Source organism: Homalodisca vitripennis, chromosome X (genome assembly GCF_021130785.1).
Source record: "Homalodisca vitripennis isolate AUS2020 chromosome X, UT_GWSS_2.1, whole genome shotgun sequence".
Lineage (NCBI taxonomy): Eukaryota > Metazoa > Arthropoda > Insecta > Hemiptera > Cicadellidae > Homalodisca > Homalodisca vitripennis.
Genome location: NC_060215.1, coordinates 73,627,852 through 73,647,557, shown reverse-complemented (window position 1 = coordinate 73,647,557; position 19,706 = coordinate 73,627,852). Strand labels below are relative to the sequence as shown.

General features: G+C 32.1%; 1 protein-coding gene across 2 annotated transcripts in view; it reads right to left on the bottom strand.

Moving 5' to 3' along the window:
* Nucleotides 1-19,706, bottom strand: part of LOC124369211 — a 64,903-nt gene that overhangs the window by 39,399 nt on the left and 5,798 nt on the right. For both annotated transcript variants that reach the window (XM_046827050.1, XM_046827051.1), the window contains 4 exons: nucleotides 18,611-18,687; nucleotides 7,720-7,858; nucleotides 2,843-2,916; nucleotides 176-433 (listed from right to left, as the gene is read on the bottom strand). In XM_046827050.1, the coding sequence (XP_046683006.1) occupies nucleotides 176-433; nucleotides 2,843-2,916; nucleotides 7,720-7,858; nucleotides 18,611-18,687 (548 nt within the window). The remainder of the gene's footprint in view (nucleotides 1-175; nucleotides 434-2,842; nucleotides 2,917-7,719; nucleotides 7,859-18,610; nucleotides 18,688-19,706) is intronic.

Genomic DNA, 19,706 nt, shown 5'->3' with positions numbered 1-19,706 from the left:
TTTAAGCACTACACTCAAAACATCTGTTACAAAATTGAGTTTTTAAGATAATTTTTAAAATTTTTGAATCTTAGCCTTTATAGTCTATCTATATTTGAATCTTAAAACAAAAATGGATGAAGTAACTTTGTTCTAAACTTACTGTACTTATTTCCTTATAACAAAAATCAAGTACCTCCACTTTCAGTGCCAGTGACATCTGGACAGGCAGCAAAGTACATGAGAAGTTTAGAGTCATCCGTGCAGCTGTCAATACGAGATGATGGAAATGAACAATCACCTGAGCCTCGATTGTACGAGAACTTGTATGGAGGGGACTTAAATGGGCAAGGTATAGTGGAGGCGTCGTCTGCTCGGAACATGGATAGAAGGGACTGGTCTGCCATGATGTCATGACACAGCTCTTCCAGTGAATCATATGTCAAACAGTTGCCTAGTTACAGAACACTACTATTAATAATGTAAAATATTTGTAGTTTTTAAATATGTAAAAATCAATATTATATTCTCGAACATGTATATACTTTAAACACTATACTCAAAATACTATTGTTTTCATTAAATTCTATTAACTTAAAATGAAATAACATGATTCATGATTATTATAATTCATGAACAAACAAATATTTTGTATCCACAAACTTTAAATGAATAGGACAATAATTCCATGATCTTCATTTTAATATAAGACTGATTCATCACAACCTACTGCTAATTTAGGTTTTAGTTGTCGGTACCTTGGGGTGCAGATCCCATGTATTGTGTTTCCATACTACTAGCATCATGTGTATGGCTTAGTCTTACTCTACTCAACTAAATATTTTTTATTCATTTTTAAAAATTAAATGAAACATTTTGTAAGAACATATAACTCATGACCTTAATTTCACTTAAAAAATTAATACAAAGCCATAGAATGTTTTTTACAATACAATTGTTTAGTAGTAAAATGTTTGCTTATTTCTCAGAGTCCCAAACGTTTTACTCATCAAGTGTTTAAAAAAACTACACTAATAATAAGTTTAACAAGAGCAAACCCCTACAAGTACATTTGACTAGACTAACAAAACAAAACAGATTGACTTAAGATGTCGATGAACACACTCTTACTACTTCATCAAATTCTGCACAGTGTTTAAGCTTTATTTTTGCATTGTCTTATTAAAATCGCTCCCACTAATTACAAGTTATTGTACAAAAGAGAATTTTTGACATTTTATATCCAAATGTTAACTTAGCTAACTTCTAAGTTAGCAGTAAATATAGAATATAAAATAGGTGTTAGTGTTTCAGCATTTTAGAATACAAGAGTACAGTATTACTTTTTTAATAAAAGCATTTACAATTATTATTATATGTACACTTCCTTAGCACTTTAGCAAAAGATGTAACTCCATCACAACAATGTGTACAGGGACCTAAACAAACTAGGTATTGAATGTCTTGATAAGTACAAAAGAGCTAATTCTTGAAACCAAATTTAGTTTTAAAATATGTCAAGAAACTAATTTACATGGAAAAAATTTAAAAAGCAAATAAAAAATATTTAGCTTTAAAAGTCAAGATTGAAATAAAGTAATGAGTTGTGGTGATGTTGCAAAAGTCTAAGTAAATAAAAATGTTCTAAAATACTGTTCCCATTGAAGTTTATAACTCAAAAATTGTTCTTTTATAATAAACCACATATCTTATTTTTAAAACTAACCAATAGAAAATTCTATTGCTTCAATTAAGATTTCTTTTTAACGAAACGTAAAATAAATAACTCGAAATATACAGTAGAAATTTTATAAACCGAGCTTAACGTGACCTGGACTATCTCGGATATGGAAAAACTTAGATAATACAAAAATTTCAATAAAATATCCTAATTTATGGAATATCTCAATATTGACAAATAAAAATTGTTTATTTATACAATCAATTTCGTGCTTTACAACCCAACTGCAACTAAAAGATGCATTCCAACCCCATAACAGTATTGCTCCTAGTGTTAATTTTTGTTTTTTAACCTTCGTTAACCCCCAGCATAGATAGTTGGACTTCTACTGTTTTCTTTCTACAGACTGAATAACCTAGTTACTACACAATAAGTCCTAGTTACTACACAATAAATCCTCTGTGCTGATAGATGTGACCATGTCACATGGATGGTGAAATCACAGTAATTTATTTGTTACTATACATTTTTACCATACAGACACAGCTACCTAAGCCAAACACTCAATATTGATCCAAAGAAGCAAATATTATAAAAATAATTGTTTATTTAGACCATTGAATAAATTCACCAATTTGACAATAAATCTACAGGACAGTAATTGTGCAGAAGCTGATTGATTATAAGCCATAATCTGCTGATTAAACTTAAACTAACAGAATGTACTGTAGGTAAAAATGTTGATGAATCATAATTAAATAGAATTCTCTCATAGGCAGTTTTATAGCAATAATATGTTTCACCTTATATTCAAAGTATACAGTTCCGAATTTATATAAGCAGTAATATTGAATCAATGACAAATTATTTATTTACAATTGTTGTTCTTAATCAGTAAGAATCCACATAAATTTGTCCATAACATTTAGATCTCTGTAGGCTATTCAATCAATAAATTAAACTGCTAGTATAACAGACTGGATTATGTGCAATAAATGAAGGACATAAAATTTTAGTTAGTAACTAGTATCTAATTGAAACAAAGTATTAAACTCAAAATAACATAATTACGGTATGTCTTTTCAGTTTAATGTATCATTGCATTCTTTTATCAGTAATAATTTAATTTGAAATAGCAACAAATGTGGTGATAATAAAATAAATTTGGGTAGGGTTACTCACTTTCTTTATACTGAATGACATTATCATGTCTTTTGTAGACTGCAATACAACGTTTACAGGGATCCTTCTCCACCCTAAAATAAATAATATATATATAAGTTGTCATGTCCAGACAAAAGAAATTTCACAATATCTAAGTGCATGAGGAAGCACACAATTGGACAAGATACAGAAAACAAAAAGAAAATATTAACCAAGATATACTTAAAAACTGTATTTTAAAATTTAAGGGTTTTCTTAAGATGAGTAGTGAACCTTTGGCCTTACGTTTATTTGTTTAATCTCCAAGTCATATAGTGTTCAAATTGTATTGGCTGAGGTTTATTGAGTTTGAAATTTATTTAGGTTTCCTAGTTAATTCTTTTTTAATATTGGTAAACAAAGTGGCCTAACTTCAACATTGGCTTGACTTAATGGTTGATCTGCTAGTTTTGTATATAATGCCTCAATTAGATTTATATGTTTAAAAAAAGTATTTGTCACAGTTGGCTTCATCCCACTTTGTTGTAACAGGTCAAATTACGACATTTGAATATTCGCGGGGAATTGGCAGACTGTGACGTCAATGAATCGGCAGACTGTGACATCAGTGAATCACATGTTGTCGGAATTGAGATTTATTTAATAACGAAGACATTTATTGAACTTTATACGGGAAAAGATTTGATTAATTAAAATGAAGTAAACATAACCAAAATTCGTGTTTTACAAAAACATTAAATAGAATTACGCAGAAGAGCCAATTGTGGTATGAATGACTTGTAAATTTATGACGTCATAAAGCACATGTTGCTAAAAATTTAAATAAAAAGCTTTGAAAAATTAATAAAAAGAAAATAGAAATACTTAAATTGATTAATTATAGTAAACGTGATAAATTTCAACAATTATAAGAAAGAATTAAATTAAATTTATTCGTGAAGACGCTGATTTGAATGAGAGAAGTGATGAGTGTTGTTTTGAATCAGTATCCGTCGTATTATACGGAGATTCCTTCTTCTACCATCAGACTCGAAGCAAGGAGGTTGTGTTAGTTCTCCTGGGAAAGTAATGATCTGTTGTATAGTATATTGAAATTTAATCAAGGATGGGATATTGTTTAGACTTTTAAAATTATCAAAGCACTGCAAGGTGAGTGAGTTTATAATATTGTTGAGAGTGTGACATTTAATAAACTAATCTCGTGGTCACTTGGTTTGACTTTCTTTAAATATCCCTTTTACAAAAAGTGTGGAGTGATGTTAAATTTTGTAATTATTACTTAATATATTTTGGAACCCTGACATACACACAGACTTGTCTCTGGTGATAACACCAGAGACATTCAAATCTAATAATTTTTTAGTAATACGAGGAAATACAGCTAGCATTGGGCAAGATGGCGACCGATACTATGATGAACAACATGGTATAACAACGTGCCACTGGTGACAAGGCGCGTACAACTACATGGTGAGTGAATAATTTTAAAGAACTGACTTTCAGCAAATTATCGTAACCAACGTGGGAGTGACACATAGCAAATTGGTGTTATAACCTGGGACTCTCATTAAATTTACACTCGCATCAAATTTGGCCTACATCAATAGGCGCAGCAACGAGGGGTCCTCATCAAAATTGACATCTCATCAAATTTGGCTTACATCATTGTGATGATTTTCAGACCAGCAATGTTGAGCAATTTTATACTTTTCTAATAATCCTTTCATTGTATTGTCTTCAAGTTCTTTGACTTTCAAATTTAATGTTTTATTTATCTTGCCTATATATTTCCTATTACGAGACCACTTTATATTGTAAACACAGTTTATTGAGTAATAATTGCAATTTTTTGGTTTTGTTTTTTACGAGACTTTGCTTAAGAGTGTTTTGAGCTTTAAAGTGGTGCTAAGGTTTTATTTCCTGTCTACTCTTCTAGTTTTCTTTGATAAACACAGCACATAACAGATTGAGATAAAAGCAAAATTTGTACAGTGTTTTCTGACAGGAAGTATTTACTATTATTTCTTTTGCATTTTTTTTTTTTTTGTCTGACTGAGGGGTATATTTTGTGTAAGAGCTTATTCAACTTTTCTTATTTCTTCTTTAACCCCTTGACTCCCACGCCCATGGTAATAGGAATTAGTTTTAAAAACGATAACAATGTTTTCTCAATTTATTGTCCAGATGTGTTGTTGTGAGTTAGGCATTCAGCAGTGTAACTTTTATTGGAATGATGACCATCAGTATGCAGATTGAAATTATCAATCACAACCTGACCTTATAGGATAACAGTTTTCAGACAATTGCCATTGTTAATGTCACAAGAATAGATTACTACATATCGAGGATTGGACTCAATTATCTTCATTAGGTGTCACAAATCCTTAAGGTATAAGGTTAATCATACACCAACATTTTAAAATAACTAGTAAATATGTGATGGAACTAACTGAAGTCACGGTTAACAACTGAAAAAATTGTAAGTCTACAAAATATTCATGCATACACTTGAGGGCTCAAGTTTATTGGAGCAAGTACTAACCATGTTGATATTAAAAACAAGCTCACTGAATAACACATCCGTAAGCCACTAGCAATGGTAAAAGACTACACTAGTTTTATAACCGTCATATATTTACTCTATTTTAAAATTGTTGTGTATGCTGAACCTTATGCCTTAAGGTTTATGATGCATTGAAGAGAATATATACCACCTGATTAATACATGTATCCTTTCATGAAACCCGATGATTGAGAATCAATTTCAATTCTATAAACGCATTGTTCTATTTTTATCACATCAATGATGGCAAATGCCTGAAAACCTGTTATCCTATTAAATCAAATATCACCAATAATAAACTTTGTCTCACAGAGTTATGTCATAGGACATGTAAAAGAATACACAATTATTCAATCCACAATATGTCATCCCTAGTACATCCAATGTGCAGAATTTCTATGAAATTTAAGGGCAAAGGTCCACATGCCATTTATACATTTTAAATTTGTACTTTTCAGATTAACCCATATCAAATTGTATTACAAGACATTTTTCAGAAATAGTATCCTCTAGGATAATTGTTTTACAATTATAGTTAACATTTTGCCAGAAATCCATTATGCAGTAAAAAAATGAGTTGCTCCTTAATATATTTACATTCTACTAGAAAACCACTTCTGAACCTGCAAAATAAATTTTGCAATTAAGGTATGAGTGTAGGTACTGGAATTTTGGTACACCATCTGTTCACAATATCACTTCATATAGCCTGTGCAGCAATATAATATGATTCATGCAATCAAATGCCTTTGTGAGGCATATAGATACTAATCCTTTGTTTGCACAGCTCAAATTCTTGTATAATCAAATCCACAAGATGCATTATTGCTTAAACAAAGCTGATCTTTCTACAGCTGTGAGATGTAAGGTTGGCACTAGAGGCTATGTGGGCACCCTTAACCAGGTAAATAAAGAAGCTCTCTACTAAAACTTAATTCATCCTTAACAGTGTCAGGCTGGAGAGAACCAAATAGCTTTACTCTCCTTTCTCATAAATAATGCCCTGCAGCCAGACATCATATGCTCAGCTGTTTCTTGTGTTTGGTTGCAAAGTTGTCATGCAGGATTTCCAATGGCCAATTATTGGCCAACTCTACAAATAACTGTAAAGCTGTGAGGTAATTTCCAAGAATATAGGCAAAATAATTACATGAATGAAGATGTTGAAGTCTATTTCAAAGTAATTAATAAACACCTTTTGTACCAGCTCACATAATTATTAATAAAATCAAATATATTAACAATGCATTTTTAATATTTAGTGTTTTAGTACTTGAAAAGCATAACAAACTATTCTTTTAAAGCATAAAACTGTTAACACAAAGTAAAAAATTTAAAAATTGTTATGCAAACAAAAAACATCAAATCTCTACAATGTGATCTTTGTTTACCTTATCTTGTGTGATATTTCAGTATAACAGGTTAGTATAATGAAGTGTAAAACAATGATAACAGTTATCAGCACAAACATTGATAACAGACTAGCATGTGTCAAGCACAACTGAACTGAACTCACTATTCTATACTATCAGTGTTAATTGTACTTCAATATTTATTAACTATGAAAGACCTAACCATTTGGAACTGAACTATTGTTAAAATATTACTTCGAATAAAATAAATACTACTTATGTTGTCCCAAAGAGAACAGCTTTAACAAATTTTTTCTCATAGAAAATAATACAAAAAATGTGTACTTAAAAAATTCAAATAGCCCTTTCCTTTTTCACAAAATGTTTTGGAGATAATCAGGCATGAGACATTGCGTATTTTAACTACACTAAAACGGCATTCCTTGTTGATATGAACACTCCTACTTACACCAAAACTGAACCAGCCAAGATCCAGTCAACACACACTTCTTTTTTAGGTATTATAATAAGGTACTGTATTTTCAATATCTTCTATTAATACAGGTACCGGTACCTTCTAGGTACTGTCAATAATTGTTGCAACTTTGGATTGCTACACAACCTTTATAACAAAAACTTGTTGTTCAATTTTTATTACTTTTAATCCTTGTTTCTTTTAATTTTGATACATCATAAACTTGTAGCCCTTGGTGGCTACCTAGCTTACATAATTGACACACCAGCTTCTGTAATGAATTATCCACTGTTTCTAGAACTTAAAAGAAAAATAAACACAAGAAAATCTTTATCTGGTGCATACAGGTAGAATAAAATTTTAATTTAAAATTTAGTATGATGAAAAATAATTTGGAAACAACAAAAATACTGAATTATATTTGGCATTCTTAGAAAAAATATGAAACTTAAAAATAACATTAATTAGAAATATGTCATAAATATTAAGTTAAATTAATTCTTACCTTTCATTGACAATATATTTATCTCCATCTCTCTGTACACATTCCCCTTTAGATTCAAAATAGGTAGAGTTGACAGTGAGATGACCAATCCCAGATTGGAACCATCTTCCTGTCCAGTCCAATGGAAATAAACATCCTCCTATAATAAGTAAAAAATTATATAAATAGTTTGTTTTGTAAATTAAAAATTTGATTCTTCGATACACTTTTGAGAAAAATAAAAGAAGCACAAAATGGGTGCTAACCTCAAAATTATTGGTGGGGCTCACCATGACAAGACCTCCTATATTAACAAAGTACATACAGAGCGAGGGATAGGTCTGGGAGTCCTACCTCGAAATGCATAACCAGAATCCATAAATACAGTATTTATACTCTCTGTAGTAACTTATAACAATACTAACATTGAAAATGATTATTTTGGACAAAAAACTGTATGCAATATTTTAATGCAAAAATACATTTGCACGTACGATGAGATGACTACAATTTAATTAATCAACATAAGAAATTCAAGCAGTTTTAAGACAGGTATTCAGGTATTTAACTTTTATGACATGTTTCCATTTCCACAATCTCTCTATAAGTTGTTTATTTTAACTATAAATATGCCCTTATTTCATACTCAATATTAACGTACATGTCAAAGTTGCATTTCTGATATTTTCCTTAAAGGAAGTCTTACCTTAACAATGGAGAGCAACTGTCCAACACTGACAGAAAAATTCTAAGAGCTTGGGGTAAATTTTACACCATAATACTTTTTTTTAGTAGAGGAACTTGACTATACAGGCAACAAGTTGATGTGTAAACCTTAATGAGTGTTTGAGATTCATATTTCAAATATGAGTAATTTTAATGTTCAAATAACGCAAATGTTAAAATATTGTTGATACTAATTAACAAAGGAAAATAAGATTACTTGTGATAGTTATAAACAGATTTATAAACATTGATTGCTCAAAATTTGTAATGTGCTGAAAAGGCTGATTAAGAACCAGATTGTTAAAGAAAAATCCAACAATTTTACTTATTTATTGGTGCTACAAGTCAATTTTTTCAACTGCAACAACGGGTTTTAGTTCTTTGTCTCATACCTCTCACTAACACAAAATACTATTGTATCACATACTTCATTGCAAACTTGCAAGAAGTACTCTTTTGGACTGGAGCACTTGAGCACATAATTTTGTAATTTCTTCAAGACTTTGATGTATGAGTTACTAAGTTTCATCAACCACACTGGCTTTTTGGCACACATTTTTTTCCCAGAAATATTCATACTCATCCCGCTTTAATCTAGAACACCGCTTTAGTTTGGCTTCAACTTCTGTCCCTCCTATATGTGGACTTTCTATATTGAGGTCATTGTGAGATTTTAAAGGTACAATAACAAACACGTGTTGAACCGAGTCATTTGCTCTAGAAATCCTGAGGAATGTATATGCAGCACCAGAACTATCTATTTATGAGAGTATCAAAGAAAAACTAACTACAGGTTAAATGGTTATTTAAAATGTGGTATTCATTTGTCACTTAATTTGTTTACTTATTGGACATACAGTCAAACCACGATATAACGAACCTCAATATAACACAAATTCCTTGATATAACAAATTTTTTTAAGTCCCCTAGAAGTCTCCATATAAAAACCAATGCAAATTTCACCTCTATATAATGAATAAAGCATACTCACAACCTCAATATAACGAATTTTTAGTAATCCTGGAAAAAATAAATCACCCTCGGCATAATGAATTTTTCGTTGTTAGAACCTCTTGTAGCGAAATTCACCTCTATATAACGAATTCACGACTGCACCTTGTTATAATGAACATAAACAAACTTCACAACAGCAAAAAAGGACAACAAACAAACAATCATGTCTCGACATGAAAGCTTAGTCACAGCCACTCCGGTCTGAATTGCTAGACGAGTTTATTCAGTTGTTATGAAAGTTTGGATTGTGCGGTGCTTCAGAATTAAGTTACAGTAGTTTAGTGATGATGGACGCCAATAAAAAAAAGAAATGGCACGCTATAAGCGTAGAGTGTAAACAAAAAATCAAATGCGTTGACAATCCGACAAAAAAAAATTGGACATCGCGAAAGAATTTGGCATTCCGCCCAGCACTTTAGCTACAATTTTAAAAAAGAAAGAGAAGTTTGATGACGGAAGTGTACTGTGTTCTAAAATCAGAAAGATTAACCTTTCCAGCGTTATTGACGCGGATCCGCGGAGGGCCACTACAAGCTCAAAACGTCATTGCCGTGGATCCGCGTTTTTGCATTCTTTATTTTCTTACTGCTATGTTAGTTGAATATTTTGCTGCTAGATGGTTCTAGTAGTCATGCGACATACAGACGGGTTGCCCCGCCTCGAATTCTGTTACAATGGGAGTGGCAGTTGCTACTAATTGGCCAAACACTGTCTAGCGGGCGTGGCCCCGTGCCTTTCACAAAGTCATTGACGGGAGCTCCCGTCAAGGCATCAATCAATCAATCAATCAATCAATCAATAAATACTTTATTCAAGTAAAAATGCACACTGTACATTGAATAGGGTCAAAATAACATTAATTAGTTTAACATAATTTATGCTTAGTTATTAACAGTTTACAATTAATTGTTCAAAGTATTATAGACTACTACTATTTTACCAATAAAGTTTATTTATCCAAACATATATATATAAACATACATACATATACATATACACACACACACACACACACACACACACACACACACACACACACACACACACACACACACACACACACACACACACACACACACACATACATGTATACACACACAAAAAAAAACCATTATTAAAATATAAATCAATTATCCTGAAAAGAACTCATCAAGTGAATATAAAGGAAGTTTTAACAAATGTTCTTTTAATTTCCTTTTGAATTTTCCAAGATCTGGTTCTAATCTCAGATCCCTTGGCAAATTAAATAAAAATTTTGTTCCCATGAATGTAGTTTTCTTTTCAAAAAAGTTTAATGTATGTTTTTCTACTCTTCTGTTTAATCTTGTGTTATATTTATGTTCATTCATCTAGCCAGTTAGTTAGTGGGAAGCGTCCGGTACACGCATATGTATTTTGGTTATCGCTAATTTTCTGTTGTTTCCTATTCTTTTTAAAGTAAATTATTCATATTATATACAGCAGTTTCCAGTATTTATTTAGTGTTTTTTACCATTATTCGTGTGAATGGCGAAACCAGACGATTCGGAATTTGAAGATTCGGTAATTTTGAGCAATTACTTGGTCAACCCCAAACTTTTTCATATTTTACTACGGTCATAAGGATGTTATCAGAAAGCAAGAAACATAATTCAAGCCCCGCAAGGCTGTCCTACAGGTTGCCGAGCGATAAGAAGGTTCAAAGTCCACGCGATAACAGTGGCTTGCGGGAGCCGCGCGGAATGTCACTTGTGACAGCCCGCCACCAAATAAACACTCTTTGTCTACTTTTGTATTTTTCTAATTTTATTGGTTTGTAATATAGTATATGTTTATCTATAAAACTGTGTTTAATTTCCATACTTACTGAATAAATAAAAAAATATTGGTGACAACTACACTGCTATTCTACGATATTCTCAAAAGTTAAAAATTAGCGTAGGAAATCTAAAAAGGGTTAAACAAATTTTATTCACCGTTAAATAACTCTATTTTGACATACAGAAACGAAAAAAAATTTAACTTTACACATTAGAAATTAAAAAAATTGTAACTTTATCAAAGATCAGGTCTAATTTTTCATGACGCTTAAAGGGTTAAGTCGTGTGAGCTGAAGGACGTAGAACAGTGTGTGCTTAAATGGTTGAAGCAGTGCTGAGACAAAAATATTGCAATAAGTGGACCTATACGATTCAAGAAAAAGTCCATCAGTTTGCTTTTGAACTGGGACACGAGAACTTTCGAGCTAGCAATGGATTTAGAACGGTGTTTGATATTTGTTGAGGAGAGAATGTTTACTAAACAAGGATATTGTGCCTTGCTCTCCACCTCCCTAGGTAACTGTAATCTGTTACCTTGTGTAGCAGAGTTGCTGGTTGTTTCAAAATTTCAAAATTATAAGTTTGACCGAATTAAGTTTCAATTGATTTTAATTCGTTTTCAAAATTTTATACTTCAGAATCTTCTTCATCTGAAGTTAACCTTTAATTATTAAATCTGTCGTGTACTAAAGTGTACACCTGATGAGGTACGAGCTTTTTAGCTCTGAGACCGAAACAGATGGTACTTCGTGGTGTTGCTCAAGGCAACACACATTTACATTGGATGAAACGATCCGCCACTAGGGCGTTCTTACCTGATGTAAACCCCAAATTCATAGCACTTTGCTTCTTTCCACAAACCTTCAAAATTTAGAATTTTAAATATAGAAGTGAAGTGTTGAACACTTGCACCTAACTAGTGTAGCACTCAAAATTTGTATTGGTATAAGGTGTTGCGGTAGGGTGTATAGTTCTTAAATCCTCGGTGATGTGAGGTCGTCTTCTCAATCAGACGTTCAAGATCGTTTGTACCATCAAACAGTTGCACGTTTAGGCTCTATTTCACAATTCGTGTCAGCATCTGCTTATCCGGCGATCGTGTGGGTTCCCATAGCCAAGATGGCTTTTACTGGTTGATAGCTGCGATTAAAATCAGCGTGCCCCACGTCTTTAACCCGGTTGCGCGTAATAGTGATGGGGAATTATTGACGCCATTACAGGTTATCATTTTATAAGGTTGAAAGGGATAAACCCTTTGCCAATTGTTTTAATTACATTTAGAATTCAAAACCAAAACATCAACCTCTCCGAGTATTGATGTCGGCGCACGTTACGTTTCGTGTGTGTGTCCGAATCTACGTTACGGCGTGGCTTGCATGTTCTAAATTGATTGAGCCTGCGTCAATAAATTACAACCATTCCGTCTTTCAGGATGGAGGTGTGCTTCTGTTGTTTCGACTTTGTTTAGTCTCTTCAGTCGTAGATAGGTCCGAAGACCACTACAAGACAACATTATAGTGAAAAGAAAGTGATGTCATGTCATTGATGATAATCACAATTCACTGGGCGGTACGAGCGTTCGACTCGCTTTTACATACTCCTTCTTTCTGGAGTGCCCTTTTTCAAAATTTAATGAGACTGAACTTAAACCTCAAATGTATATAAATTTAGACTTGATTTTCTGATAAGTAGCTGAGAAGTTGCAGATTCCAGCAACTCTGCTACACAAGGTAACAGATTACAGTTACCTAGGGAGGTGGAGAGCAAGGCACAATATCCTTGTTTAGTAGCAATGGATGATTGCAAAACTTTAAGAAACGAAATGAACTTATTTCTCGAAAAGTGTATGGTGAAAGTGCCAAACTCGACGATGGTGTTTGTACTGAGTGGAAAGATAAACTTCCCGAGCTAACCGAGGGATATTAACGAGAAAACATCTATAATGCAGATGAAACTGGATTGTTTTTCAAATGTTTACCTGACAAAACATTGTCATTTAAGGGTGATAAATGCCATGGTGGAAAAAATAGTAAACATTGTTTAACAGTTATGCTGGGAGCAAACTGCACAGGGACTCATAAATTAAAGCCTTTAGTAATTGGAAAAGCGAAAAAGCCACGTTGTTTTAAAAACGTGAATGAACTTCCTACAGACTTCATGAAGTCTCAAAGTGCTTGGATGAATTTTGACACTTTCAGTGCATGGCTTCAAAGTGTTAATAATATGAATAAGAAAAAGAAAAAAATTCTCATCTTCATTGATAACTGCATGGCTCATAGAGACATTCCTACGCTGAGTAACATTAAGATCGAGTTCTTCCTCCAAACTGCAACTACTTGACCAGGGCATTATCCAAAGTTTTAAAGTAAATTATAGAAAAGAGGTCGTACAACAGTTCCTTAAGAGACATGGAAAGCCGTTACCTACAAATATCAATATCTTGGACGCCATGTGGATAATCACAAAAGCGTGGAGTAAAGTTACAGAAACTACAATTTGTAATTGTTTCAAGAAGAGTGGATTCACTGTCACAACTCAGGAGGACAATTCCGACCAGCCTCCTACACAAGAAATCGACACTGCGGAGGGTTTGGAAACAGTCAAAGAAGCATTAGAGCTAGAGAAGGATGCAGAGTTTGAAAACTTTGTTACTTTGATGGACGCTATAATCATTTTTCTGTGATCTCTGTTCCAAACGAAAAAATGTGGCTACCGAAGATGACGGTGACGATAAACCAGATTGTGTAATGCCTGACCCGAATTTACAAGAGGCTCGTGAAGCCATTGGTGTTCTAAAGTGTTTTTTTTTTCTTAAAAAGGGTGGTTTGAGTGAAAGTGTGGTAAAATCTATAACTGAATTGGATTGTTCATTTGATATTATCAACGTCACATCACGTAAGCAGACTACTATTACTGACTTTTCCTCTAACAAGCAGGGCGTAAACAGCATCAATAATGATTCCATTCAACAACATTCAACATCCAAGCAACACTAAATGTAGATTAGGCCATTTAACTTTTAACAATTCGTAATTTTCAGTTTAGTAATACTGTACAGTACGAGTACTGTATTTTATTTTACTGTATTTTTTGCTATCTGTAGCGTAAGATTTTTAAGCTTTGTTCAGGTCATATTTGCTTTTCAACTTTCTTTTAATGTGTGTTCAAAGTGCATAGCTACTGTATTACAGTTTTTCTGTTTTACATGTTGTATTATTTGAAAAAAAATAAAATAAAGTTTCACTGTTCCAAATTAAATGCATTTTTATTTTGTTTTACACACTATTTAAATACCGTACGATTTCACAATGTTTTAACACAACAGAGCCGATGGTCTGTGAACCTCGATGTAGCGAAATTGTAACCTCAATAACCTCAATATAACGAACCTCATTATAACAAAATACTCGATATAACGGATTTTCTGTCCAGTCCCTTGAGGTTCGTTATATTGAGGTTTGACTGTAGTTGCAAGTTCAGCTTAAGTACTTTGTACAGTTGCAAGAATGCCTTTAAACATACCTGGGAAATTCCCTTATTGAGCTAATTAGACCTTTCTTGAGATTCATTGTATCTCTCTATTCTATTATTTATCTTTATTATCTATCATTTCATTCTTAAGATGTCCTGTAGACAGACAATCAGACAGAAAAGAAAAAACAGTTCTCAAGCAGACTGAAGACAAATTTTCCCAGACCATTAAGTGATCGATTTAAATGACACTCAGTAAATTTCCACAAATAGGCATGCACCTTTATTTAACTGACTTTTGCCTATGTAGACACAAAGTTTCACACAGAATTTAAAGCCTACAAATGAAATCTTTTCTAGATATCCTGCGGATAGTCTACATAAAGGCTCAGCCAAATTCCATAGAGACACATGTCCATCATCAAACAAGACATTGTCTAATTAAAAGTCACGTACATGCAAAATCTCAAGTCCATAGTTCAATTCATTCTTGAGATATCTAGCACACAGACACAGAAGAGGAATTTTTCCAGAACTCTTAGTAATAGCTAAAAAAATTTCAAGTTAATAGCTCAATTCATTCTTGAGATATAACCCTTAATATAGGCATTGCCGTATATAGGCATGCTAAACCATATCCCACTGAGAGACATGCACCATCATTGAACTCTATCTTGTCTCTCTATAAAAATAAACTGATACAATAGAGTATCAAAGAATCCAATAGAATGTAACGAACGTCTAATACTGGTGGATTAGTTCCACTAAATAACACATGAGAAAGTCTTATTTTAGTGTACTCCAGTCTATATACAAATTTGTTAATTCTATTATTTTCTCATTGCCAACATGGTTACTCGTAAGATAAAATATTCAACTTTGCTCAGCCAAATCCCAATACACCACCATCTAACTCAGAGCTTTTGTATAGTAATGAAGCTTCATGCAAAATTTCAAGTCTACAGGTAAATTAATTAGGTATTCTGATGATTTCCGAAACATGTAATTTTTAACACCACCTCATAGTTATTTTTGTCAACACTGAGTTAATTATCAATTTAAACCTAAAGGGGCATTACCAATGAATTCAAATCTATAAGTCTTCGTTCTCAAGATATCGTGTGAACAAACAGACAGAAATGAAATTTTTCCAGCCCCTCGAATAATAGGCTTCAATAACGCTTAACCAATTATTAACCTGAACAACCCTTACCTAAAGTTTTTTTACAATTTTACTTCATCAGAGGAACGTCTCTTGATCCAATTATTACGTGAAAGTCATAATTTTTTGAAAATCCTTTTGTCTCGTTTCCACCTAAAAAATAATCCGAAGTGGTAGGAGGAGACTGAAACCTGGTTAGGTAAAGAAACTACTCCTGAGTTTTCTCAGCGGTTATTACCGAACTGAGTTTGTTGAAGAAATAATTCTTATTGTTAAAAATGGTTTACTTAATAATTGTGTCAACACTAATTTTTAAATAGTAACACCTATTTATTATTCCTTGCTAAAGACCACAACGTTTCACTTAAAAATGTATTTAGTTGAATCACATTTGATATATAAATAGGCAATCCCAAACTGCATTGTGAAGTAACAGTGTCAAGATGACAAAACTACATACACTAAGAAGATTAAAACAGATTTCATAAGCAGGCTATGAGCAGACGATCTCATGCAGTGATACACTTCCCAATGACATGACCCATAGCTGAGCTCTTGACAACAATTTTTACATTAATATCGAGTTTTGTTCTTAGCATAGTAATTCCTTAATTAACCAAGCCATGTTTCATCTTTATGGAATTAAAAATAACATTGTTTTTCATTATTGTGTTAACTTCAAAAATATTAGTAAAGCTTGGGCCATAAAAAGAAATGTCCGCGCCGTGCCTATAATAAGTTTATCCCAAACTGGAGAAATGAATAAATTGAACGTCTAAAATGAAAACCAAATTTGTGTGTTCTATACAACAAAATTTTATACATCCTACTAAAATATCCGAAAAGGTAAACTATGGATGATTAAAGCTCATTTTTTAAAGAACTTTTAAGGAAACAATAAAAGGTCTATTAATAATTTGTAATCCCTACCATGAATATTAATTTTTAATTTTGATATAACTGTTGTTTACTAATTATAAGGTAATGGAATATTAATATGGTAAATCTATACTATTAAATAAAACTCTAATGGTGACTATGTTTGTGTGTGTGTGTGTGTTTGTTTGTTCGTGTGTGTTACTTAATTACGTAAAAACTACAGGACCTATTGTATTGAAATTTTACATGACGATTCTTGGGGTCCCTGGTTAACAAACAGGCCTGTTCCTATTTTGAAAAACTCTGGGGGCATTACTCCACTGGTCTTCAAAAACTCCCTTTATGGCTTAGTAAGCATATAGTAATTGTGTTTTTGTAATCAACTGCTCTTTGTATACATAACAAAGTGACAACACAATCATATATTTGATTAATTTAAACAACATTTTAAATGGCTTTAAGTTTATAGCTTGAAAGCATAGAGTAACCTTAAAAGTAACATCAATTCTTATTTTAACCATTTCTGTAATCAAAGTTGAACACAGATGTTATCCAGATAATATAACTCAAAGTTTTAGTAAAAGTACAACTTTAACTATACATTTTGGCAAATATTAAGTATGCAGTGTTTGATCAGTAGTGTAATGCAAATATCAAAGACAAAATTAATATCTTATTATTACTACAGATTTAAAGAATGTATAAAACCCATCTAAGTTGATTTTTTTAACAGAAGTAAGAGTTCTTAGAAATGGACATGTATATATTTTCTTGACTGGGATAACCAAGCAACTCAACTATAGTACCAAAAAAACCTTCAACTGGAAAAAAATTACAATGGCCAAATATAGATTGAAGTGAGCTTCTCAGAACTGTGTATGCATACATATTTTCTTGATCAGAGGAACAAGGTTAACTCAACAATGGCGTTGGAAATATAGTTAATTCAAACCATTAATGAACTCATACACACACAAAACCTAAAGTAAAACCCATAAGGAATTTCGCTTAACATCTGGAGCTCTTAACCATGAACACTGTAATAGCATGCATCTAAAATATGCCTACTTCCATTTCAAAATTAAATAGAGCTCCACCATTTAACCATTTATTACATCATAAGTGTGTTAACTGAAAAGCTAAGGACTTTGATTTTATAATTCTTCCGCCCTGGGCTAAAATAGTTAAATTGTTACTGAAATTGTTGGAACAATTCTATAAAAAGTCATAGAGTAATGAAGAGAAATTTAAGTTATTTACAGGTACTTTTAAAAACTTCGAGTCTCCGACTTCAGAGTCCAAAACAAAATTACTTTTTAAATTTATATCTAAAATGAATCAGTCAGGAGGTTTGAATATCTTTTAGTGATATCACCTATCTAAGAATTATTTGGAATGCCATTTAAAAGGAATATGCACATGGTATCCCTGTTTTTCAAAATGAAATTTTGTGTGAAGCCGAAAGTACCTGCTAGTTATAAATAAATCAGTAAAACCTTTTCTACACATAAATACATGGATGTGAATTACAAAACAACTTTGATTTAAATAGTACCTTTGAATCATTCGTACAAAATTAGCATATTTTATCTGTTAACATTTTGTACACAATGAAGGATGGCAATAATATCCACATACTTAAACATTTACAAAAACAGTACACTGAAATAAATATTTATTCCAGGAAGCATACTTAGAAGATAAAACGTAAAGGAAATTAATTGTAAACGAATTTTAAATTGCCTTACATTAAATACTTTTCTACTTTCTAACATTCTTTTTCAAAGAATAAGTTTTAGTAATCTACTTATTTATATTTTTATATAATTATAATTTTCTTTAATAAATTTAAAAACTTACCAAACGTTGTTACAAAAAGAGTAGACAGTAACGAAAACTGCAACCACTGAGAACATTTCATGATACTGCGATGGTGCCTAGAATAAAAAAACATCAATGTACAATTAAAAAGAAATAACAAATGGTACAATAATCCAATTGATTATTAACTATTTAATAGTTTGATAAATTATCAAATAATAAAACACCTAGTATGCATATTTAATATTTCCTCCAACATGGGAGGGTTATATAAAGCCCTCCATACACTGTCTGACTTTGTTCATTGTTTCATTTAACTTGGTCAGATAGAAGACCGGGTTGGGCTGGGGCTTGATAGCGAGTAGTGATGGGCGAACTACACCGCACTGTGTTGTTCGAACCCTATGTTTACAATCTCTGCCTTAAATATGGGCCAACTGTAAGACAGCAAACCTGTGTGAGCCAGACAGATCTGGAATCAGTTTTGATCAATTGAATTTGTGTCTAACACAATGTTCAATAGTGTAAAGAGATTCTGATGACCACACACTCATGCGTCCCAACATCAAGCAAACCTGGTAAGATATTATTCTTTGGACCGAGATGGATTGTGTATGGGTGCTTAAACCTAAAGGGGGCCGATACAATAAAAATGTAAAAAGTTCATTTTTATTAACTATTATTTTTTTGTTCCTCTGTTTTTTGTGAATAGTTCAGTGAAATTTGTAAGAAAATATCTCAATTTGTAACGCAATTACATCAAAAGTAGTAAAAGGATAGTTACATATTTCTCGCTGTATAAAGCGACTGCTCTGGTACATCAATCCATTCTCTGTTACAGTGTACATATCTTATAGTTTATAAATTTATCAACATGATTTCTGCATAATCTTTGGTCTACACAGTTGCAACTAACTGTATCACCCCTTTATTAAGTGTCTTAAAACTTAAAGCATACGGTTAAACAAGCACAAAAACTTAAAAACTAATGAAGCATAATAATGAACTTTCCAAAGTCTAACAACAGAAAAGTTGTACATCAAAGTAATTATATCTTACCTTCTGTGGTGTGTGAAATGTGTCTACTGTGCACCAGTTATGTGCAATGTTTTATGGTATGTTTTTGTAATTTGGT